Raw genomic sequence first — 24,467 nt, forward strand, 5'->3', positions numbered from 1 at the left:
ACTATGTCACCCTAGGTAGTGTGCCATGGCATCACAGCTCATAGCAACCTCAAACTTTTGGGTTTACGCGATTCTCTTGCCTCAGCCTCCCAAGTAGCTGGGACTACAGGCACCCGCCACAATGCCCGGCTATTTTTCTGTGGCAGTTGTCATTGTTGCTTAGCTAGCCAGGACTGGGTTCAAACCCACCAGCCTCGATGAATGTGGCCAGCGCCATAACCACTGTACTATGGGCGCCAAGCCAAGAAAAAAATTTTTTTAAATACCAGCATTTGTGGCACATGCCTATAGCCCCAGCTACTCAGAAGGTTCAGCAAGAGTTAAAAGAGTTCCAGAACCCACAAGTTCAAGGCTGCACTGACCCATGATCACACACCATTGTACTCCAGCCTCCAACATGGGTGACAGAGTGAAATCCTTTCTGTCAAAAAAAAAAACAAAACCTTTCTTTCTTCTCATTTTGCTTTCTTTCTTCTCATTTTGGTGCTGTGTTAATTTCCACAGGTGCTAGTGGTTATTTATAAATCATTTTAAGTTCTCAATTCTGGGAAATGAGGACTAAGGGGTCACTGAGACAAAAAGAGGCAAAGCCTAGGAGATTGAGGAAGCGGAATAAAAATTTCCCTCAGTTCCTGAAACCCACACACAAACAGTACATGATAGTCCAGAGTCTTTAGGAAAACAACAGCATCCTTATTATCAAAGGACATCATATAATCAAGTTTACTCCAATCAACCAATAAAAAGTTTCCTATTGCCCTGCTCTCTGATGGACTACTGTTGAAATTCCTTGCAATTCCCAAATAAACTCTTTGTTATGGTGAGTTGGTCTGTCTGTTGTTTATTTTACACTGATAATTTCAATATACGATTTTTGGAAGGATGCAAACATTCAGACCATAGCAGGCAGCTTCCTCTTTTTTGGAATAGAAAAAGCCCAAGGCCGGACAATTTATGTTAATAAAGGTTTTTGTTAGTTTGTTTTTAAAGTTGGAGTCTTGCCATATTGCCAAGGATAGAGTTTAAAGGCTATTCCCGGGAGCGATCATAATGCTCTACAGCCTCAAACTCTTAGGCTTAAGTGATCCTTCTGCCTTATGTTTTGAAGTAGCTGAGATTACAAAGCACAAGCCACTTCACAGCTAGCTCAGCTTGTTCACAGGGACCTCAAATTCTTGAGCTTAAGCAATCCTCTTGCCTCAGCCTCCCAAGTAGTTAGGACTACAGGCATGTGCCACTATGCCTGTCTAGTTGTTAGTAGAGACAAGGGTCTCACTCTTGCTCAGACTGAACTCCTGAGCTGAAGCGATCTACCCAGTTGGCCTCCCACAGTGCTATGATTACAGGTGTGAGCCACCTTGCCCAGCCTCATTTGGTTTTAATCAAGTTTTTCACACACTCATCTTCAAAGATAAAATATGAAACAAAGCATTCCTAAGACAAAAGTAATTTTGTCCATTCTTAACTGTGGAGTATTTTAACCACAGATTCTCAATTTTTTGGTCTGAGGTGGGTACTTATTGATATTTTTCAAGTTCCCCCAGATGTTTCCTATGTGTAGACAGGGTTTAGAAGTTCTGGGCCAGAAAACTATAGAGTGTTTCCCCACATCGTTCTGTGAATCTGAATTATCTAGATTAGTGCTTCTCAAACTTTAACATCTACACAGGTTCACATTCAGTAGTTTTGTGGTGGAGCCTAGCATTCTACACTTCTAACAAGCTCCTGGCTCATGCCCTAGCTATTCAAGGAAATACAGATTCCTGGGTCCCCACCTATTAGGGATTCTGGTTCCGTTAGTTTTTCGTGAGATCTAAGGTGTTTCTGATGCCCTGGAAGATTTGGGAATTACTAGAATAAATAAATAATATCTGAACTACATAGCGTTGAAACGTGAAAACTAACCCTGGTTCTATCATTAACTCCTTGGAAGATCTTAAGCGATTTCCCTTCCCCGCTATAGGTCTCTCCATAAAGAAAAGAATGGAGAAGTTGATCTCTTAAACCAGTGTTTTTCAACCTGTTTTATCTCACAGCCCTCTTGAACCTATAAACTTCCACGCACACTTACATTATGTTGATGAGGGGGGAAAAAAGTAAAACAAATATATACTTACTGTGCTTTGAACTTCTTTCAAAAAACCCATTTTTTTTTTTTTAAACAGTCTCACTTTGCCGCCCCGGGTAGAGTGCAGTGGCATCACAGCTCACAACAACCTCAAACTCCTGGGTTCAAGCGATCCTCTCGTCTCAGCCTCCCGGCGCCCTCCACGATGCCCGGCTGGTTTTTTCCCATTTTTTCAGTGGAGACGGGGGTTCTCGCTCTTGCTCAAGCTGGTCCCGAACTCCTGCGCTGAGCCAATCTACCCGACGCGGCCTCCCAGAGGGAGGGATTACCGAGAGCCACCCTCCAGCGTTTCGAAAATAATTTAATGATTAAAACATTTCGGGGCACACAGGCGGAAAATTCACAGTTTGAGACCTGTCCAACCTTCCCTTTGAGAACCACCCACTCCCCGCCTCCTACCCCCAGGACAGCTCCTGAAAGCCGGTGGCGTGAGTCCGAAAACTACAATCCCCACAATACCCTGCGCTGCCCTCGCTCACGGGAGGCCACGCCGCGGGGTCGACAATGGAGTCGTTCCCCACAATCCTCTGCGGCGGGCCAAGATGGCGGCGCGGAATGGCGTCAGGAGCGATTCGGAAAGCAGCAGCAGCAGTAGTAGTGATGCAGAGGAGCTGGCTCGGTGCCGCGAGGCGGCGACGCCGGCCTGGGGCTTGGAGCAGCGCCCGCGGGGGCCAGAGAAACCAAGAGACGGTAGGGGGCTGTGTTCAGGGAAGGGCGTGAGATCTTTCGTGTGGATGGTGCAGAAGGACTCTGCTTTCTTCCCTGAAAGAGCTCCACGGACTAGGTGGGCTTCAGACACGTGCAGCAGTGAGGGTTGTTTCATTCTCCCAATCGAGGAGATTGAGTCACCTGTCTCTTGACTGTTTCCTTCTGTCCTCATTGGTAAGGCTACCACCTCTCCGAGATGACTGCGACAGCTTCTTCGCATTTTTCTTGCATCCACCCTTTCCCTACCTTCAACACATTAGCCCACCCTAAAGTTCCCAGTGAATTCTGCTCAACGCGTAACTCTTGACTGTGGCTCCCTAGTGCCCTGGGAATAAATCTGAAACCCTTCAAGATCTGGTGGGTTCTTGAATTTGAAATGAAAAAAATATATTGCATCTTTTTCATTATCCTCTGAGTCTAACTGAACTTTAGCATCTCTTTGCATCATGCATGTGAGCAGCAAGCCACGATAGTTTTAGCAATACCTGTTTTATCCCAAACAGAAGTTACAGATTTTCATATCTCATTACAATCCTTGTAGATTTATCATTTTATTGATAATAAGATAATTGGGGAAAAGTCATTTACACTTGCCTCTTCTTTAAGATTACATTAATTTTAACTTCTGTCTCTATATCTTATTTTAGATTTTATTTAATGTATTAATAAAGAAACATATATTAATAGCACAAATATGGTTGTTTATTATTATTACTAAATTTCATTATCATTGGTTTTCTTTATAATCCTATAATCTTTTATAATCCACTTAAAAACATTCTGAAAAGGGAACCAGATTTCCCTAGGCTATTAGAGGTGGTCATGACATAGCAAGGTTAAGAATCTGTGTGTTTCTTTAAAAGGATCTGCAAGCCATTTGATGTTCCATTCACTGCCTCTCCCTTCCTGCTCTCCTGCCAGAGTGTACTTTTAGTAAGTAGGCTCCAGACCATATTCTGCCTTCTCACCTCTGACTACCATAAATACAGTTTTGTCTACAAGTTCTATATAGATCTTCTTTTCCATCGCCATCACTCTCTAGCAGTGAGAACTTGGACAAAGTACTTAAATCTCACTGTACTTAAATTTCCTCACCTACACAGCGGGGATGAATGGTGGTACCCAACACAAAAGGTTGAGAGGATGCATCTGTAGTGCTTGGTGCATATTAAAGTTCCAGTAATAAATGGTAGCAAGTATGTGGTTGGTACTGCTTTCCTCCTTCTGTCTGACTTTTGCTCATCCTTTAATCCAGCTAAGATACCATCTCTTTGGGAAAGCTTTCTCAATCCTTTAAGTCTAGATTACACGCTTTCTCTGTGCCACCACCTTACTTTGTGTGATTTCCTTCCTAGAATAATGCTTTTCTTTCTTCCTATAACTGCTTCTTGTCTCTCTCTCTCTTTTTTTTCTATCTCTGATCCTCAGGTTGATCCTTCAATCAACCCTACGCCTAACTTGTTCCACAAATATTTATTAAGAGATTATGTGGGCTCGGCGCCTGTGGCTCAAGCGGCTAAGGCGCCAGCCACATACACCTAAGGTGGCGGGTTCGAATCCCCAGCCTGGGCCCGCCAAACAACAATGATGTCTGCAACCAAAAAATGGCCAGGCGTTGTGGCAGGCACCTGTAGTCCCAGCTACTTGGGAGGCTGAGGCAGGAGACTCGCTTGAGCCCAGGAGTTGGAGGTTGCTGTGAGCATGACGCCATGGCACTCTACCCAGGGGGATAGCTTGAGGCTCTGTCTCAAAAAAAAAAGAGATTATGTGGTATGAACTTCATGAAGGCCTAGAATCTGGCCTGTCTCCACCACAGTATCATCAGGGCCTAGCATACTGCTCAAGAAAAATAGTTCTTGAATGAATGAACTTGCCCAAAAAGCACATCTCTAATGAGTGAGGGGACTTGGATTCCAGCAGACTGCTATCCAGGTGCTTCTGCTTTGACAGAAGGGGTTCTTGTGTGGCAGTGTTATCAGGACCTGGTATGAAATACTAGCCTGGGACAAATAACATAAAATCACAAATGGGAATCCACAATTTCTTCATCTCTAAAACTGATAGGATTGTTGTAAGTCTCAAACCTGAACCAACGTATGCAAAGATACACATGTGAGAAGTGGCTCCAACATACTGGCTTTGCACCTCATTGTTTTTGTGGCATAATAAATCCCCTGTTGATCAAAGTAGACATAGTTGCTGATAATACTGTGTTTCCCCCAAAATAAGACACTGTCTTATATTTATTTTTTCTCAGGAAGACACATAAGGGCTTATTTTCAGGGGATGTCTTATTTTTATTAAGTATAATACAACAATCTACATTTATTCAAATACAGTTAAGTCATCTTCTTCTGGAAACTGACGGGGGAGCCAACCTTGTTGGTGGGGCTGGCGCTAGTGATGCGTGAACTCCTTTCCCCTAGCCGTTTGCATGTACATAATAGGACACCTGCAACCACAGTTACCACACGCGCACCTGTGCAAGTGCAAACGGCTCAGAGAAAGGAGCTGTGGCAGATAAAAGGTATTCTAGTCTTCCTTACCACTCTGTGCAGAAATAAGACCATCACTAGGTCTTATTATCAGGGTAGGGCTTATATTTAACAAATGCATAGAAATCCTGCTAGGGCTCATTTGGGGGGTAGGTCTTATTTTCAGGGAAACACGGTAAGTGTTATTTATTGAGCACCTGCTGTATGCCAGGCAAGTTACTAGACTTTTGAGTACATTCTTGGGTTATTTTAGTAATAGCCACCAGGAATTGAGAAATCACTCTGTGCCTCTGTTCTAAACACTGCATTTGTTTGGTTTAATCTTTTCAGCAATGTCACAAAGAGGGTATTGTAAGCCCCATTTTACAGATGAGAAACCTGATGCTTGACCTTAGCCAAGGTCATCCAGCTTGAAAGTGCAGAACCAGGCATTAATCTGGGCCCGTCTGAGTCTAAGTCCACACTCTTCATTGCTGTCAGGCACTCCCTGCCATAGATAAGTGTCTTTTGTAAGCAAAACCCCTACCCCTTGGTTTATGACTATGTGGTAATGTAGGTCACTTTTATTTATGGACTCGCTTAAATCCAGTGATGAGGAACTGGTAACTTTAATTTTAGAGCAGCATGTGCTTTGATTTGTCTAACACTTATTTCTAAATGAGCCATTTTGCTAAAAGTTGGGGATATAAAGATAAAAAGACCATGTGCCCTAGTAGCTTACATATCCTGGAAGGAGATAGACATGCAAACAAAGCATTTAAAACTTTTCTATATTTTATAGATGAGAAAGGCTTAGAGAGATAAAGTGTCTTGTCCAGGGGCACACAGCTTGTTAGTGGCAGAGCCGGGACTCAGCTGAACTGTTTCTCTCTGGGGTCTAATACTGTTTCTGTTCCGTGACAGTATCTCCCATTCATTGCTCTATAGTCATGACAGAGGAGATACCCCTCCTCCTTGTGATTCAGGCAGTCCCCAAGTTACAAACATCCAGTTTAAGTACAGTTCACACAAACAGGGGTTATTACAGGTAATATGTAAATGTACCTGTTCCAACTTACAAATTCAACTTAAAAACAAACCTACAGAACCCATCTTGTTTGAAACCCAGGGATTGCCTGTATGTACTCAAGAAGAAAGACTAAGTCTTTAAAGAATGTCCACCTAGACTCGCACATTATGCAACTCAAGGACCTGGGGCATTTTTTGTATTCTTTGTTGTGCTCCAGGGCACATTGACATAAACCACAAGGTACTAGGACACAGGCACAATGTGCACGACGACATAGACACAGCAGTGCTCCCTAGAGTCATTCAATATTTGTTGATGTTTCTTCTGTAAATGGAGATAATAGTAACTCCTCTAGAGGAGCTGTTGGGAAGATTCACTGAGTTATACCTGTAAATTGCTTAAGATTGTGCCTGACACAACCAATGCTGTAATTGTTTCCTCTATAAAGGGCTCAATTTTCATTTTTCCACAGGTGCTGCAAATAACCAGTTACCAACCTCCCAACCAAGCCTCAGGTACTGTACCCTGTGGGCTCAAGTTTTATTTTCACTCATTTAATAAATATTGTTCCCCTGTGTGTGCCAGATGTTAGGCTAAACCCCTGGGATATCCAAGTGAACGAGACCCAAATAATCCCTGCACTTATGAGGACATCTCTGAGCTAGCAGGAATGAGGTCCTTTTGTGTGTTTTATAGGCATAAGGTAGATGAGCACCAACAAGATGGCAACGAGCTTCAGACCACCCCCGAATTCCGAGCCCACGTGGCCAAGAAACTGGGAGCCCTGCTGGACAGGTAAGCCAAAAACGTATCTTCTCTCCCACCCTTGCTGATTCAAACAGCAGGGCTCACATTAGCCAGAGTTCACAGTGTCCAAGCAGGCGCTGTGACAAGCACATAAGCAACATGTCATGTAGGTCCAAGCCTGGGCTCTGAACCCCCAAGCAGCAAGAGCTCATTCCTGCCGTGAGAAGGCAATGATGGGCCAAGTTCTATGTCGTAGGTACCTTCCATGTCCCAGGTGCTGCACTGATTCCCTGTTGTACATTCTCAGCACAGGGTGGAAATACAGTCTGTAAAAGATTCGAGTCAGCATTCCTAAAGAAAGGACCAAGGAATACTACCTGTTGGAGTCCATTCAAGCTGCTATAACAAAATACCATAAACTTGGTAACTTAGAAACAATAGAAATTTATTTCTTAGGTTTTAGAGGCTAAGTCCAGGATAAAGGCGCCAGTAGATTCAGAGTCTAGCAAGGGACCTCTTGGTGCCTTCTCACATCAATTCCACTGTACCCTCACATGGTGAAAGGGGTGAGAGGTCTCTCTTGGACTTTGTTTATGAGAACATGAATTCAAGCAGGTATGGTGGCTCACACCTGTAATCTTAGCACTCTCGGAGGCCAAGGTGTGTGGAATGCTTGAGCTCAAGAGTTCCAGACCAGCCTAAGCAAGAGCAAGACCCCATCTCTACTAAAAATAGAAAAACTAGACTCAGCACCTGTAGCACAGTGCTTATGGTGCCAGCCACATGCACCGAGGCTGGCAGGTTCAAACCCATTCCAGGCCAACTAAACAACAATGAAAATTGTAACTAAAAAAATAGGCAGGTATTGCAGTGGGCATCTGTAGTCCCAGCTACTTGGGAAACTGAAGCAAGAGAATCGCTTAAGCCCAAGAGTTTGAGGTTGCTGTGACACCATGGCACTCTACTAAGGGCAATATAGTAAGACTCTGTCTCAAAAAAAAAAAAAAATGAAAATAGAAAAACTAGCCAGGCATAGTGGTGCACGGTACTCACATAGTCCCAGCTACTCGGGAGGCTAAGGCAAGAGGATCACTTGAGCCCAAGTGTTCAAGGTTGCTGTGAACTATGACACCATGGCACTCAAGCTGGGGTAACAAAGTGAGACTCTGTCTTAAAAAAAGAGCATGAATCCCATTCATGAGGGCCCTACCTAATCACCTCTCAAAGCCTCCCCTCACCTTTTAATACCTTGGGGGTGAGGACTTCAATATAAGAATTTGAAGAGGACACAGAAAACATTCAGAGTTTAATACTAGCCCAGAGCATGGCTCTCGAGTAAAAGGGGATCCACCAGCTAAGAAGTTTGGGAAAATGCAATCTACAAACCTCCATGTGCACTTGGTGACTGAGATTCATATTAGTATACTCAGGGTTCTAAAAAGTGCCGTGAAGAGACCTGCACACCTGTTTAACCTAGCATTTTGCCTACTCCGTTTACCATGGAACATGTTTCAGAACACACTGGTCTGGGTCTATTCCAAACTGGTAGAGCCCTAGCAAGTTTTGAATGAAAGAAGAGGATTCAGAACATAGTCCCTACATTTGAAGATACCTTTTCCCGTATCTGCTTCCCAAAGTGTAAATCACTTGTTCTCATAAGAGACAGAATGCTGGGCCAGAGCCTAGAAGCCCAAACACCCATAGCACTGGTGCCAGGCCCCTAACTCAAGAATGTGAGGAAGGTGTTTAGGAAGGTCAGTTGCATTTCAGCCTATGGGAGCACAGTGTTTCCTCATGACTCTTTGGCTTCAGGGTGAGCACACTTGGCATTGCAGTAAGCCACCAGGGACATTGCTGCAGTAGAAATCAGCAGAATCCCAGTCAGCCGTGGTCAGAATATTCCCTGCAGCGTTTTCATTTTCCTATTTCTCTTCAAGGAGATTTAAATGATAACCATAGTTAGTCCCTTGCTTTAGATCAGGGTCTCTTCATCTCGGCACTGTTGACATTTTTGACTGGGTAGTTCTTTGTCATTGAAGTCTGTCCTTCCCATCATAGGATATTTAGCAACATCCCTGGTCTCTACCCACTAGATACTAGTAGCATCTACCCTACTAGTTGTGACAACCAAAAATATCTCAGATATTGCTAAATGCTCCTAGTGGCCAACATTGAACTACAGTGTTGGATCAGAGACAGGTGCCTGGACAGCATCATCCACAGTCCCCCTTTCCAGATTGCTTTTCCTCAACAGGGCTTTGGGAAACACCATTGGCACATATGGAGGGAAGTTAAGGAAAGCACCCAGTACATTGCTGTGTTTGCTGTGAGGACATTGTTGAGGGCAGCTTTCAGTGACTTCCCCATCAGCATCTACCAGAGACATGTTCTATCTGTGCCTAGAGAGATCTGGAAAGCTTATAGCTTTTTCTGATGTCAATAAAAAAGCAACCTTCACAGACCTCTGTCATCGTAGCTAACATTTACTGAGCACTTGCTTGTGCTAAGTGCTTGATGTCCATTTCTCTACTTTAATCATTGTGACAGCCCTTAAGGGGAAGGGGCTATTACCCTTCCATGTGTACAGATGGGAAATAGAAGCTCCAAGAGGTAAAGTTACTTGCCAAAAGGGACACAACTAGTAAGTGACAAAACCAGGATTCAAAACCCCAGTCTCTGAAGTCTGGATAAGGGCAATGAATTTTATCAATTTCAGTTTCCTGGTTATAATATTCTACTGTAGTTAAACACACGGTTTCCCCATTGGGAGAAGGCAGGTGAAGGTTATATGGGATCTCTGTATTATTTCTTGCACTGCATATCAATAGTGTGCAAAAATTATCTCAAATTTTTAAAAAGTTTAAAAACAAAACAAGACAGGTTTGCCCTGGATCTAGAAGCTAACCTCTGAACCACTTCTCTCAATAGGTCATATTTCCCTTTTAAGGCTTGCTGCTAGGAAGCTCAGAGCAAAAAGTGTACCCTGTCTCCAGCAAGTGTATAGGACTGCCTGGCCACATTTTTAGCTCTCTCTGTCCCTCTAGCCCTCATTTCTCTTTGCTCTATTTGAAATTATATACATTTTATTGTGCCATGAATATCTTTAAAATTTCTTCATGGCTCGGTGCCTGTACCTCAAGTGGCTAAGGCACCAGCCACATATACTGGAGCTGGCGGGTTTGAATCCAGCCAGGGCCCACCAAACAACAATGACAACTATAACCAAAAATAGCCAGGCATTGTGGCAGGCACCTGTGGTCCCAGCTACTTGGAAGGCTGAGGCAAGAGGATCGCTTAAGCCTAAGAGTTTGAGGTTGCTGTGAGCTGTGACACCAGGCACTCTTCCCAGAGCAACAGCTTGAGACTCCATCTCATAAAAAAAAAAAAGAATCTCTTCAACACTTTCTGGAATAAAGTGGACTTTAAACAAATGCAGTTTGAGTTGGCAGGGCTAGTTGTATGCTGTCTGGTTTTACATTTAAAATTAAAATCACATGGCCCTATCTCCTCCACTTAACAATAAATTTTTTTTCAATTTTCTAAAAAAATTGTTACCCTTCAGGTGGCACCCATTGCTCAGTGGGTAGGGCACTGGCCACGTACACCGAGGCTGGCGGGTTCGAACCCAGCCCGAGCCAGCTAAAACAACAATGACAACTGCAACAACAAAAAAATAGCCAGGCATTGTGGCAGGCACCTGTAGTCCCAGCTACTTGGGAGGCTAAGGCAAGAGAATTGCTTAAGCCCAAAAGTTTAAGGTTGCTGTGAGCTGTGATGCCACAGCACTCTACCCAAGGTGACTCCATCTCAAAAAAAAAAAAAAATTGTTACCCAGAATGTCCTTCTAAATCAACCATCTCCTCTCCACTTAGCGTCATTACCATCTCAGAAGTAGTGAAGGAGCCAGCAAAAACCGAGGTACAGAAAGTCACCTCAGAGGATGACGGTGAGTAGTTGTGCTGTTAATAGCTTTCATTTATTACGCGCCTCCTATGTGTCTGGAGCTGGGCCATACAGCTCTGTTACATTCTTTTATCTGCTGTGAGGCAGGTATTATAAGACCTCCATTTACAGTTAAGAAAACTGAGACTCTAAGAAATGATGTCACTTGCCTGAGGTGACTTTGTCTATCTCTGAGCAGGAGCTCTTTACTGCCACACTCCACAGCCTCACCTCTCTCAGTCCATCTGTCCTATACCAACTCATTTGCCACTTTGGAGGCTGCCTTAGGTAAGAGGCTTACCTTTTGACTTGTAGAAGCCTCTGAGGGCTGCCCAACCTGATTTAGGAGCTGGCATGCCCCCCCGCCCAGTGCCCCATCTGCTGGCACTATTAGGCATCAAGCATGCCTCTCATCAGATGGCATCATTTTGTAGTTAGACAACTGTAGTTCCCAAGTCTTGTCTGTGAACTTGGAGCTCCTGGGAGGAGGAGTTGGCATCTGGCAGTGCTAACTCTACCCAGTTGAATCTTAGGTTTCCGCCTTTTCTTCACATCTGTCCCTGGAAGCCCTGAGAAGAAAGCTTCTCCCAAGCCCCGCAGAAAGCGACAGCCCTCCAGCTCCAGGTAAGAGCTCCCACCCTCTCCTCACATCCCCTTCAACTGTTATCTCAGCTGGTCCCCTGGGACAGCCGTGCTGACTCAGTCAGATCTGGGCCAAGGAAGGGGCCCTGGCAGGCAGCTGGAGAAGTGGTGTGGGCAGTAGGAGGTGAAGAGGTTGTGTGATGAGAGTGGGTCTGGATGTTTATTGATGTGTGGGCACTGGTCTCAGGCCAGACACTCACTGTATCAGGGTACTTAAGGGATGCCAGCTGCCAAGCCAGGTCAGACAGCCCTCCGCGGCTTCTGGAAGTTAGCCATTAAGCCTCCTGAGACATCCCTGTGAGGCCTGGGCTCTGTTAGATCCCCACTTTATAGATAAAGATACTAAGAGTCAGAGAAGTGAAGACACTTAATGAGGTCACAGAACTGGCAAGCAGAGTAGCCAGGGTTGGAACCCAGGCTGGCCTCCCTCCCAAGCCTGAGCTCTCCTCCTGCCTCCCTTCGTAGCCTCTTTCGAGAGGCAGCTCCAGGATTCCATCCTGACCCTGGCTAACCAGACTGCTCTCCCCTTGTAGCAGCGAGGACAGTGAGGAGGAGTGGCAACGGTGCCAGGAGGCAGCTGTGTCAGTATCCGCCATCCTGCAGGAGTCAGCCATCCATAACCCTGTCAGAGTGGAGAAGGAGGCAAGGAAGAAAAGGAAGTTGAAAAAGAAACACAAGAAGGTGACCCGTGTTGATTCCTCTGTAGTCACCTCCACCAGCACCACCACTGAGGCCACGATCCAGAAGCAGGAAAAGCAGCCAAGCAAGCTGAATGGAGACCAGGTATCATTTGGAACCAAAAAGAAGAAAAGGAAGAAAAAGGCAAAGAAGACCAGTGAGCCTTCTCCACTCCCACCTACAGACTGACCCCGGCTGTGGGCACAGGGCCCAGCTAGGACAAGGTGCCCACCGGGAATGAGGCAATTTCGAATCCCACCTTCTGCTCCAAGTTCAAGGACTTGGCTGGCAAGTCCAGACTCTGCCCACAAGACCCCAGTTGTGATGGGGGCTTGCCCAAGAGTCGGGGCAAAGATACTGCTATATATAGGGTGAGAAGCCTAAGCGAGGCCTGCCTCTCTGTGCTCCCACAAGGGCTAAGGCAGACCTGTTCTGTTGTACCAGAACATTCCGTGGCCACCGGAAGAAGGATCCTTCTAGTTATTCAAGACTAGTACCCAAGTGGTACAGCTCCTGTCTCCCCAGAACTGTCTGAGGTGGACCTGTGAAGGGATGCCTTTCTCCTCAGCCTGGTTTGAGAAACCTTCTGCAGAAAATAAGAGAAGGGGTCCCCAAGATGCCATTTTTTGTTTCCTCCCCTTAGCCCACATAGACTTGATAGAATTGCCTGAAACAGGAGTCAGAGATTTCTCCCCTTGGTTTTCCAGAGTTTTTTTTTTCTCTGCCTTTGTGAATTTATCGGGCATGATGATATCTCTGAGCCAACCAGATTGTTGAAAATAAATTGTCAAGGGACCCAAAACAAAATTCAGTGTGATTGAGTGTTGCCTCCCTGTCAATGCCAAACCTTAATGAAACATTTTAAATCAACATCTTCCTCTTGCCTCTGCCCCTAGGAAATGTTCCTTCACCCCAATTTCAAGACTTCAGGAAATGTGACACAGCTATGGACTAGGTCCCATTAACAGGGGTCTCCTACAGGAAGGAATAGAAGAAGTTGAAGGTTCAGGTGAGATTCTGGCTTCATCCTTCATTGCCAGAGTACCAGAGCAAGAAAAGTAGAGACAACAATGGGAGGCTGAAGCAGGCAGATTGCTTGAGCTCAGGAGTTCAAGACCAGCCTGAGAAAATAGAAAAATTAGCCAGGCATGATGATGGTGCCTGTAGTCCCACCTACTTGGGAAGCTGAGGCACGAGGATCGTTTGAGCCCAAGAGTTTGAGGTGGCCGTGAGCTACAATGATGCCACAGCACTCTACCAAAAAAAAAGGAGAAGCAGAGACCTGGGATGTGAGGGTGAGTGGGCTGGAGCCCAGCTCCCCTCCTCAGGCCCCAGGCTTGCCTCAGCCTCCCTCGGCCTGCCCAAGCCCTGTCTGGGTGATCTGTGGACTATCAAGAAGTTTCCAATACATTTCTCTTTGACTTTACTGAAAGTTAAATAAATGTACAGGTTCTCCCTTAGCTGGCTGCAAGCTGTGGGGCGCACTGGTTCTCCTCAGGCTCTTTCTGCAGTGCCAGGGTACAGGCAGTCCCTTGAAGGCCAGGTTCCCTGCAACAGGCCCGTGGATAGTCATGGGTTCACACAGCTGTTCTGTCCCCAGTGGTGCTCAGGCCCTCAGACTCCTCAGGGTGACCGCAACGGCCTGGACCCCATCACTCAGCCAGCCAGGCTCCCAGAGTTCCAAGCATCAGTCCTATCACCTCGGTAACTCCTTTGCGCTGGGCTCACCTCTATTTCCTCCCTCTATTCCCCTAGGCAAAACTAGGCAAGAGCTTGTAGGGCCTCACAGACCAGAGGAGCTGCCACCCCAGGACCTAGACTCAGCACAAATCTCAAGGTTCCTGCTGGAGCCAGGACAGCTTCCCAGCCCTGAGGCAGCCTTTCCAGAATAGGAGGCCAGGCTGGCATCAGAAGGCTGATGCTCCTGGGAACCAGTGTCCAGGCAAAATCAGGTCTTGGGCCAGGGAGTAGGGGAATCTCTCAGTACCAGGGGAGCTCAGAGAACCCTGTGTGCCTCCCTGTGGACTTCACTCCCCAGGGCTTGGGCATCAGGGCCCTGAGCCTGGCACAGAGTAGCCACTCAGGAAAAGCCTGTGTAAATGGGTAGCAGGGTCAGTGCAAATGGGTATGCAGATCACCAGGTGATAGGAATTGGGGCAGGGTGGAGTGGCCTGATGGGTACACAGGTGACAGAATATGAAGTTGACCGGCCTCTTGGAGCTCAGCAAGTCACAGCCACCCAGGCCTGTGTCCTGAGAAGTGTGACTGCCTCAGGGATCCCAGGGCTCTCCACGGGCTCAGGCTGGGAATGCCAGAGTCAAAGACTGCGCCTCTTCTGCTCCAAGTGGCAAAGTGTTGTCCCGAACAACAGGGACAGTCCCTCCTTCCCACATCCTGCCAGGAACAGGCTCTGCTTGCCACCACTCCACGCCCCTTCTTGTGCCTCTGAAGCAGCCCTCCCTTCCTGCTGTTCCAGAGCAGGGTGGGGACAAGGCACAGCTCTCCAGGGAGGGGTAGCAGGAATTTGGCAGGCTCCAGTGTCTCTAGGGATTACTCCCCAAGCAGGCAGCACTGGCTGCAGGGCCCAGGTGTTGGGAAGTGGTTGCCATAGTTACTGGGAAGAAGAAGCCATCTGCGTGGAGATGAAGGTCTCGATGACACCGTGGTTGGAAGGCAGCAGGTGGCTATGGCCATTGCTGGAGTCAGAGCTCTGGTACAGCACCAGGCTGCTGGAGGACACTGCAGAGGCAAACAAGGCTGCTGGCCAACCGCTGGGTCACCTGACTCAACCCCACCCTGTCCCTAGAAGTACTTAGGGCATGGGAGAGAAGGCCTTACCTCCTGAATCACAGCAGATAATAGGAACCCCAAAGTCAAACTACCCTCAGTTCTTTAAGGGGAGCCACCCAGACAGTGGCAGCTCAGGACATTTTAGTGAGAACATGGAGAAGCCCTGATGAGATGGTGCAGCAGGTGGTTTTATAGGTCAGCTTGACTAGGCTGAACTAAATACTAATCTAGGTGCCGCCGTGAAGGTACACACTGCAGACGTGGTCAGCACTCAGTTGGCTCGCAAAGCAGCTTACCCTGAGTAATGGGGGCAGACCTCCTCCAATGATCCATCAAAGGCCTTAAGAGTAACAACAGAGGTCTCCCAGGAATTTGGCCTCAAGGCTGTAGTATGAACTTCTGCCTGAGTTTCCAGCCTGCCCCACCCATTTCAGACTTGTCAGCCCCCACCTTCATAAGCCAATTTCCTTAAGTAAACCTCAGTCTGTACAAATCCTACTGGTTCTGTTTGGGGAGAACCTAGATGAGTGGGGATGGTTTAAGAGAATGGGCTTTGAGGTCGACCCCAAGTTCCAGACCAAGCCAGTCCCTCATCTCCTTGATTGTCAACCTCCTCATCTGTAAAATAGAATGATAATGTACACACCTCCTGGGGTGAAGCTGGGACATAGATTGCCCTCAGTAGTTGTCACTTCAGCCACCTGAGGTGCACAATGAGCAACTTGCCTAAAGCCTCAGCGTTAGCCATGGCACCCTGGCCCTCCAAGCCCAGCAGCCTGACTCATAAAGGCCCTCTCCTGACCATGACCATGACAGTGTAGACTGCAAACTCGGGAGCCTACCAGGGTTGCCGGAACAAATGTGAGTTGCACCAAGGGGGATGTAGTGGGCTGTTATGTAGGATTATGCATTCTTCCAAGTTTCCAAAAGAAGCCAGAAATCCAGATTTCTATGTGAAAACTCCTGATTTTGAAATGTTGGTAACTAACTCAAAGAATGTTAGACTCTGAGCTGAGCCCCACCAAACACACCCATGAGTCACTTCCAGCCTACAAACTCCCTCTTTATCACCTCTGCTGCCTCTTCCTGTTACTTAATCTTATTCTTTCATTAAGTCAGTGAAATGATCCTATAAGGTAGGCCGGTTCCCTGCAGTGGCCCACGCTGTGTGGCACACTTCCTGGGCACACAGACCATGGCTGGGAGGCAGGGACAGCAAGGAAAAGGCCAGGGCTGCTCACCCGTGGGGCTGGCACTGAGCCTGTGAGTGGGCTGCAGGTGCTGGATGCCGGCAGGGTCCTGGCTGGGGACGTGGAGAGTGGTGGCCTGAGAGGCCGGTGTATGCAGCCCAGACTCACTGGAGGCCTCGGGGTCTGAGGTGAACACCTGAGGAAGCAGAGCAGTCTCCTGAGACCCCAGAGCTGGTAGGGAGCTCTGGGGCAGGATTGAAGGGAGGTTGCAGAGGCCTGGGCCTTACCTGCTTGGTGGGCGTGAGGCTGGCCAGGGCACTCAGGTTGGTCGTGTCCGTGATGAGCATGGTCTGCGGAAGCAGGCCCGTGTGAGTGTACTGGGCCACTTCCGGCTTGTGGCTGTAGAGGGCTGGTGGGGCAGGGAGGAGACAGACATGGCAGATGTGCTGGCCCAGGCCCCTCCCAGGAGGCCTCAAAGCTGGGGAACCCAGGAGAAGTGGGGGATGGGGCCTGCCGAATAGCCCCACAAGTAGTCGTTGGAGATCAGGGCTGATTTCTAAAACGGGGGGGTCCAAATAGGGTGGTAGACACTCTTCCCCTACTGCAGGGACCTACTCAGCTGAGATTGATAGGGAGGGCCCTGGGGGAGGCCAGCAACTCTCTCACAGGTAGGAAAGGAATGGGAAGCACAGACACGGTGCAGCTGTCTACTCAGCACAGGTGCTACTCTAACCATTCAGTGCAGAAAGGCAGGTGGGTTCTGTCTGGAGGTGGGCAGGGCAGAAGGCAGAAACCTCTCCAAAATGTAACACGTTTCACGTACCCCCCCACCCCCAGCCAAGTAGCACTAGCAAAACATACATTAACTACTTATTTCCACAGTGACTCAGATAAAAACAACACACACAAATACATACACCTTCAACCACATACACACAGGTATGTATAGGTCCACAATCCCTTATCCCAAAAGATTTTTTTTTTTTTGAGACAGAGCCTCAAGCTGTTGCCCTGGGCAGAGTGCTGCAGCATCATAGCTCACAGCAACCTCCAACTCCTGGGCTCAAGCGATTCTCCTGCCTCCGCCTCCCAAGCAGCTGGGACTATAGGCGCCCACCACAATGTCCAGCCATTTTTTGGTTGCAGCATCATTGTTGTTTGGCGGGCCGGGCTGGATTCGAACCCTCCAGCTCAGGTGCATGTGGCTGGCACCTTAGCCACTTGAGCCACAGGCACCAAGCCTTTTATTTATTTTATTTTTTTATTGTTTTCAAGACCAAAAGATTTTTGTAAGGCTCACGGTACGGCTCATTTGATGGCAAAACCCAACCAGAACATGAATGAGATTATGTGAGTCTTTACCTTACCTCATGGAATCCCATTACTATTTTGCTGCAGAAATAGTAATGCGAGGATGCTGCCCCAAACCTTGCTGGGAGTGTTAACTACTGTTACATCCACCAAATTACCTTTCTAAAATCTGAAGAAGAGTGACTTCTGAAATATGCATGGCCCTGAGAGTTTCAGAGAGAGGACGGTGACCTCTACTCCCACACACAGGCACACACACATGAGCATACACACAACCAACAAACACCCACGATACGCATGTGGAAAGGCACCAGCGATCTCGGCTCACACAAGCACATGTGCGCATCCATTCGTATGGAAGCTGCACCCGTTCATAGGGAAGCAGACTGTGACCCACAGACATCCTCCATCACAGAGCACTTACACTTGTCCCAGACACACACTCAGACCACAACACCTGCCAACTGCCCCTTCCCCTGCGCCCTTCCACAGCCAACTTCCACCACCACCTCCCCCAGCATGGGGCACAGGGTGCTCACCGTGGGGGCTCTGCAGTTGGGCCATGGTGGCCATAAAGGGGCTCTGGGCCACGTGGCTCTGCATGGGTGGCATGAGCGGCTGCTGGTAGGAAGGGTGCAGCTGCTGGGAGAACTGGACGGGCTGCAGGGTGGTCAGGCTGCTACCCATGCTGTTGATGACAGGCACACTCTGGGCCTGAGTGGAAGCCAGGCCTAGAGTGGGAAAGGCAGGAGTCAGCCCGGCCTGCTGCCACCTGCACCACCTCCTCAGACCCCCTGGGATCCCACCCTACCCTCTAGTGCCCACAGGTTGGAAGAGGGCACAGGGCCACCTGGAAACAACCCTGCATTGGGACTTGCCACTAACTTAAGTGGCCCTGGCAAGTCACTCCTGTCTGAGCCTTTGGTTCCACATTTGGTCTGGTGGAAGAGGTCACCAGGGACTATGTCAAGGGTTATCAGACTGGGTTCCCTGGAGCCCTGGAATTCCAAAGCAGTGCAAAGGCCCTGCCTGGGCTTAGCTTTCTCCTCCCCTCTCCTAGCAGCTCCTGATCTATCTTATATACTGAGCTTCTGCATACTCATCCCTGAGAATAAAGGCTTCCTGGGCTTATAAAACAACTTTAAGGCTCGATGCCATAGCTAAGTGGTTGGGGCACCAGCTACATACAACGGGGCTGGTGGGTTCATACCCAACCCAGGCCTGCTAAACAACAACAACAACAACAACAACAAATAGCTGGACATTGTGGCAGGTGCCTGTAGTCCCATCTAATTGGGAGGCTGAGGCAAGAGAATCACTTAAGCCCAAGAGTTTCAGGTTGCTGTGAGCTGTGACACCATGGTGATTGTGTCATAGTGAGACATAGTGAGACTCTGTCTCAAAAAAAAAACCTAACTTTTAAATAAAGCCCAAAACCTTGAAAACATCAATCCCTTACCCTGCTCTACTGTGCCCATATTTTTTACCTTCTGATGCTATGTGATTTGTGTGTTATGTTTATTGCCTGCCTCCCCATGTGGGTCTCTGAGATTTTGGTCTGTCTGGTTCACTCACACATCACCGAGGTAGTACAGTGCCTGGCCCAGTATATAGGTGTTGTGTGAATGAATGAATGAGTCCCAGTGGCTCTTCCAGCCCCTAGTTCTGCAGTAGCCCCATGAGCCTCTAGGTGGGTGCCCCACCCATCCCCATTACCTTACCAATGACCAGAGTGGAGGCGCCTGTGTTGGTGAACGTGGGACCCAGGGAGGCAGGCTCACCAGGCCCAATGGTCATGACCCCAGGGAGTGAGGCCATGATGAGGTTCTGGGGCTGCTGGTTGAGGCCTGGGGATGTCTGCTCCAAGCTATGCAGTGCTGTCAGGGTGCTCACAGGGGGGAGGGGGCCCCCAGTTGCTGAGACCTGCCAGGGAAAGCCAGGCTGAGTCAGGGTGAGTCCTATAGTACCTCCTTGAGAACTGCTTGAGAAGCGCCCTGCCAAGAAAAGGTGGGATTGGAAGGATTTTCCCCACAGGCAGGGGACACTCACCAGCTTGGCTTCAGTGCTCAGCAGACTGTGGCTGGGCTCCAGGCCTGTGGGGGACACTGGGTGCAGGGCTGCAGACACTGTCACCAAGGGACTGCCACTGCTTGAGGGCACTTCTGCCGCTTCACTGGCTGTCGGCTGTCCATAGCGCACGCCTGGAGTGGGGAGCAGAGTCCAGCCTCAGCACTCCACTTCCCTGTCTTCACCTGCCTCCATAGCCCTCATCACTCCAAACTGGATCAGTTTCCTTAGGCCAGTGGCCTCACCTTTCTTTATACTCAGGAAATTCTGCCTGAGCTGCCCAGCTTGTGCCAAGCCCTGGGCTGGTAGCTGCCAGTTAGTTCCTCAGAGGCCAGGGCTGGATTTTATTAACTCCATGCCCCTCCCCCTCACTGCCTAGTGCTGTGCCTGACATACAGTAGGTTCTCAGTAAAAGCCAATTGAATTGAGCTGAATTAAGGCTAATGGAATTAAGTTCAAGTGAACTGAGTTAAACAGAACTGAATCTAGTGGAATTGAACTTGAAATTAATTGAGCTATTTTTTTTTCTTGAGACAGTCTCACTCTGTCACCCTAGGTAGAATGCAGTGGTGTCACCAGAGCTCATTGCAACCTCTGACTCCTGGGCTCAGGTGATCTTCTTACATCAGCCTGCCGAATCACTGGGACTATAGGCGCACATCGTGACAGCCAGATGATTTTTTTTTACTTTTTTTTTTTCTTGCAAAGATGAGGTCTCACTCTTGCTCAGGCAAGTCGCAAACTTCTAAGCTCAAGCAATCCTGCCACAGCATCCCAGAGTGCTAGAATTACACTGGCTTGAATCGAGTTAGATGTAGATACAGTGAGTTGAACTGAATTGAACCAAATCGAATCGCTTTCAATTGAACTGACCTATATAAAATTAACTGAATTTGATTGAATTATATTTAGTTAAACTGAATGCGTTGAATGGGAATTAGTTGGATTAAACTGTGCCAAAGTTAAATGAACTAAATTGGATTATAATGTGTTGAACTAAACTGAATTGAACCAAAATGAATTGAATTGATACGATCTGAAATGAATAAATTGAAGGAACCTCAATCAAGTTAAGTTCAATTGAGTGGAGTTATGGTGTATAGCAGATAGAATGAAGTGGAATTGAGCAAAATGAGCGGAGTAGAGTGGAGTGGTGCAGAGTGGAGTGGGGGAATGGTGTGGAATAGTTTGAAGTGGATGGAAGGGAGAAGAGTAAAGTAAAATGAATGGGGTAAATGGAGTAGAATGGAGTAGTGTGAACAGACTGTGAAGCAATGATATGGAGTAGATGGACTCAGATGGAATCAGAGGAGTCAAGTGGAGTGACTGGAGTAGAGTGGCTGGAGTGAGCGGAGCGGATGGAGTAGAGTGGATGGAGTGGATAGAAGGGGTGGAATGGAAAGGAGAGGATGAGTGGATGGGAGTAGAATGGATGGAGTAGTGTTAATAGAGTTAAGCAGAGTTGGGTGGCGCCTGTGGCTCAAAGGAGTAGAGCACCAGCCCCAAATGCCAGAAGTGGCAGGTTCAAACCCAGTCCCGGCCAAAAACTACAAAAAATAAAAAAATAAGGGTGGTGCCTGTGGCTCAAAGGAGTAGGGCACCAGCCCCATAGGCCAGAGGTGGTGGGTTCAAACCCAGTCCCAGCCAAAATACTGCAAAAATAAATAAATAAATAAATAAATGTAGAGTTAAGCAGAGTTATAGGAGTGAGGTGGATGGAGTGAAGTGGTGAGGAGTAGATTGGAGTGGGTTAAGTGGAACCAAACTGAAGTACTGAGACAGTGGTTCTCAATCTGTGGGTCATGACCCACAGGAACTGTGTTAAAGACACAGCATTAGGAAGGTTGAGAACCACTGTTATGGCTCAGCGCCTGTAGCTCAAGTGGCTAAGGCACCAGCCACATACACCAGAACTGGTGGGTTAGAATCCAGCCTGGGCCTGCCAAACAACAATGACAGCTATAACCAAAAAATAGCCAGGCGATGTGGCGGGCTACAAGTCCCAGCTACTTGGGAGGCTGAGGCAAGAGAATCACTTAAGCCCAGGAGTTGGAGGTTGCTGTGAGCTGTGATGCCATGGCACTCTACCCAAGGTAACAGCTTGAGGCTCTGTCTCAAAAAAAAAAAAAAAAAAAACCACTGTTAAGAGGTTTTGGTGGCTGCTGCCACTGGGGCAGGACCCCCCCCACCCTCCCACATGTCCCCTCTACCCACATAGCACTCACCATGGACCTTACTGGGGGAGAGGGCAGATGGCGGCAGACCAGGGGAGCTGTGGGCAGGCAACGCAGGTCCCGGCCCTGGCCCTGATGGGGGCCCACTGTACGTGTCCATGGCCAGCTTGTGCCGAAAGGCTTCTTCTTTGCGCCGGTTGGCAAACCAGTTGTAGACACGCACCTCTGTGACAAGGTTGGAGCCCAGACCCTGTGCCTGCGATGGTGACACCCCCCTCTGGATGCACTCTGCCCTGCAGAAATGGCCACCTGTGAACCTCTAGCTAGGGTCAGAGAAACCCTCTGCTGGGCATGAGGGGAGAGCTCTGAGAAGTTGGGCTCCACCTGAGTGTTTGATGCTGGCAGATTTGGGTTCCAGTGCCAGTTCTGCTCTGTGACCTTGGGCAAGTGACTCAGCCTCTCTGACCTCAAGGTCTCCATTCATAAAGTGAGCAAAACAACCAGAGGGTTGTAGAGGGAATGAAACAAGGTGAGCAGCCACCAAAGAGGTTGCTTCTGTGGGTGGTAGTTACTAGGAATGGAGTGAGGCTCATGACACTGACCAAGAGTTGAGTACTCTCAACTCTCTGGGCCAGGCTAAGCCAGCAGCAGGAACTCTCAAGGACTGGGGGGGTCTTCCCTCAGGAGCCCCTTGCCCACCCTTTCTCCAACCCGGACCAAATCAGCACTGCTACCTGCCACCCATCTTACCTGTTGCATTCCTCCACCAATGTCTCTCTCTCCTCCTTGCTAGGGTTCTTCTGCCTCTCATAGGCCTGGAACAGGATCTGCTGGGATGCTGGGCCCCACTTGAAACGATTCCTCCGCCCCTTCTTGGTTGGCAGCTCATCACCTGTGGGCTCCTCAATCAGCCCACCCTGCCCTGCATGGGTGAACTCTGTAGGCACAGAGAGCCATGAGTGTGACACTGGCCATTCCCACCTTCCCAAATCAGTTCACCTGAACATGCCCTGATTCTTCCTCATTCCCAGGGCGCTTAACCAGAGAAGCTCCACAATGACAAACACACAGCACATGTGCCACCATGTTATTAACGTGTGTCCAAGGCAGACGTCACTAATCAACCCCTGCATGCTTTTCTGCTGAGCCGAGATGTAATCTCATAATCCTCAATACAAGACTCCAGGTAAGCATTAGCATTTGTTCATATTTTGGCACACTTACTATCCCCATTTTTACAGATGAGGAAACTGAGGTTCTGGGAGTTTATATCTTTTTTCAGAGTCATGTAGTAGAGCGTAAAATTGAACCATATCTCCTGAGTAGATTGAGAGCCATAATCACCTTTCCAGACTTGGAAATCAGGCTCAAAATGCAAGTGTTAGCCAGGAAGGAGTAGACCCAGCTAGTTCTCATGAGCTTGTTCCATTTATTGCAAAGCCGGTCTATCAGATCATTCCTAAGCAGGCCACCCAAGGAATGGAACAGACAAAAGCCAGGACAGCTCTTTGTAAGAGGGGAGGGAAGATTCTGAGTATGGGAATAACAGCAGAGCAGCCCTTATACCATCTGAATGCCAAGAAGAAGCAGGCACAAAATAAAGAAAAATTAGCTGGGCATGGTGGTGCACATCTGTAGTCCCAGCTACTTGGGAGGCTGAGGCAGGAGGATCCTTTGAGGCTGCAGTGTGCTATAATGAGACCACTGCACTCCACCTAGGGCACAGAACGAGATCCTGTCTCAAGAAAAAAATAATAACCCCCCCATATCTAGATATATTGGCAAAACTGTCATAACCAAGAAGCCTAAAGCAACATAGTGACTACGTATAACCTCAAATATTCCTCAAATCCAGGAATTTGAGGCTGCAGTGTGCTATAATGAGACCACTGCACTCCACCTAGGGCACAGAATGAGATCCTGTCTCAAGAAAAAAATAATAACCCCCCCATATCTAGATATATTGGCAAAACTGTCATAACCAAGAAGCCTAAAGCAACATAGTGACTACGTATAACGTATCTATACTAGATGGGACCTTGGGACAAGAAAAAGAAGTTAAGGGAAACCTGAGAAAAATCCCAATAAGGTATGGACTTTACTTAATAAAAATGTATCAATGTTAGTTTATTAATTGTAACAGACATACTACACTAATGTTAATCATTGGAAGGATTGGCGATGGGTTGTTTACATGAGAATCCTCTATACTATCTTCCTAATAGTTCTAGAAATCTAAATGTATTCTAAAATTATAACTCTTGTAAAATTACCAAACATGCAAATCAGGTAACCTTCTGTCACTATGGATTTGATGTGGGGGGCGGGGGGAGTTCAGAGAACATCTGGCAGGAAAACCACATGCAATAATGCAGCTAATGCTTTAGCTGTCTGTACTTTCAGATACTGCTACAAATTTCATCTTCAGGACAGCCCTCAAGGTAGATATAATTTTATCCCCATTACATAGAGGGTGCCAAAAAATGTATGAACGTTTTAAGAAAGGTAAAATCTGTATTAAAATTGTAATATTTGGCTCAGCGCCTGTGGCTCAAGCGGCTAAGGCACCAGCCACATACACCTAAG

At 47.7% G+C, this 24,467-nt stretch overlaps 2 protein-coding genes across 3 annotated transcripts in view; one reads left to right on the forward strand and one right to left on the reverse strand.

The window, feature by feature from the left end:
* Positions 1–2,651: 2,651 nt before the first annotated feature.
* Positions 2,652–13,452, forward strand: CUNH12orf43 (chromosome unknown C12orf43 homolog). Its single transcript, XM_003789993.3, has 6 exons — positions 2,652–2,818; positions 6,813–6,855; positions 7,037–7,135; positions 10,960–11,033; positions 11,563–11,653; positions 12,205–13,452. The coding sequence occupies exons 1-6, from the start codon at positions 2,671–2,673 to the stop codon at positions 12,536–12,538; spliced, it is 789 nt and encodes a 262-aa protein (XP_003790041.1). The 5' UTR covers positions 2,652–2,670; the 3' UTR covers positions 12,539–13,452.
* Positions 13,453–13,755: 303 nt separating this feature from the next.
* The window catches only part of HNF1A (HNF1 homeobox A), a 26,737-nt gene continuing 16,025 nt past the window's right edge, over positions 13,756–24,467 (reverse strand). Inside the window, exons 3-10 of one of the 2 annotated variants that reach the window (XM_003789904.3) lie at positions 22,632–22,818; positions 21,933–22,174; positions 19,690–19,841; positions 19,362–19,563; positions 18,180–18,371; positions 16,617–16,738; positions 16,381–16,525; positions 13,756–15,088 (exon numbers count right to left, since the gene is read on the reverse strand). In XM_003789904.3, the coding sequence (XP_003789952.1) occupies positions 14,961–15,088; positions 16,381–16,525; positions 16,617–16,738; positions 18,180–18,371; positions 19,362–19,563; positions 19,690–19,841; positions 21,933–22,174; positions 22,632–22,818 (1,370 nt within the window). In that variant the 3' untranslated portion in view covers positions 13,756–14,960. Of the gene's footprint in view, positions 15,089–16,380; positions 16,547–16,616; positions 16,739–18,179; positions 18,372–19,361; positions 19,564–19,689; positions 19,842–21,932; positions 22,175–22,631; positions 22,819–24,467 lie in introns of both variants that reach the window. The other variant, XM_012805288.2, reaches the window with a different exon arrangement.

This window comes from Otolemur garnettii, unplaced genomic scaffold (genome assembly GCF_000181295.1).
Source record: "Otolemur garnettii isolate 467f Iridium unplaced genomic scaffold, OtoGar3 scaffold00038, whole genome shotgun sequence".
Lineage (NCBI taxonomy): Eukaryota > Metazoa > Chordata > Mammalia > Primates > Galagidae > Otolemur > Otolemur garnettii.

Coding starts and splice junctions, on each gene's coding strand:
- CUNH12orf43 (XM_003789993.3), top strand. CDS start 2,671: ATGGCGGCGCGGAATGGCGTCAGGAGCGATTCGGAAAGCAGCAGCAGC. Junction 7,136..10,959: donor CTGGGAGCCCTGCTGGACAG/GTAAGCCAAAAA, acceptor CTCTCCACTTAG/CGTCATTACCATCTCAGAAG. Junction 11,034..11,562: donor AGTCACCTCAGAGGATGACG/GTGAGTAGTTGT, acceptor GTTGAATCTTAG/GTTTCCGCCTTTTCTTCACA.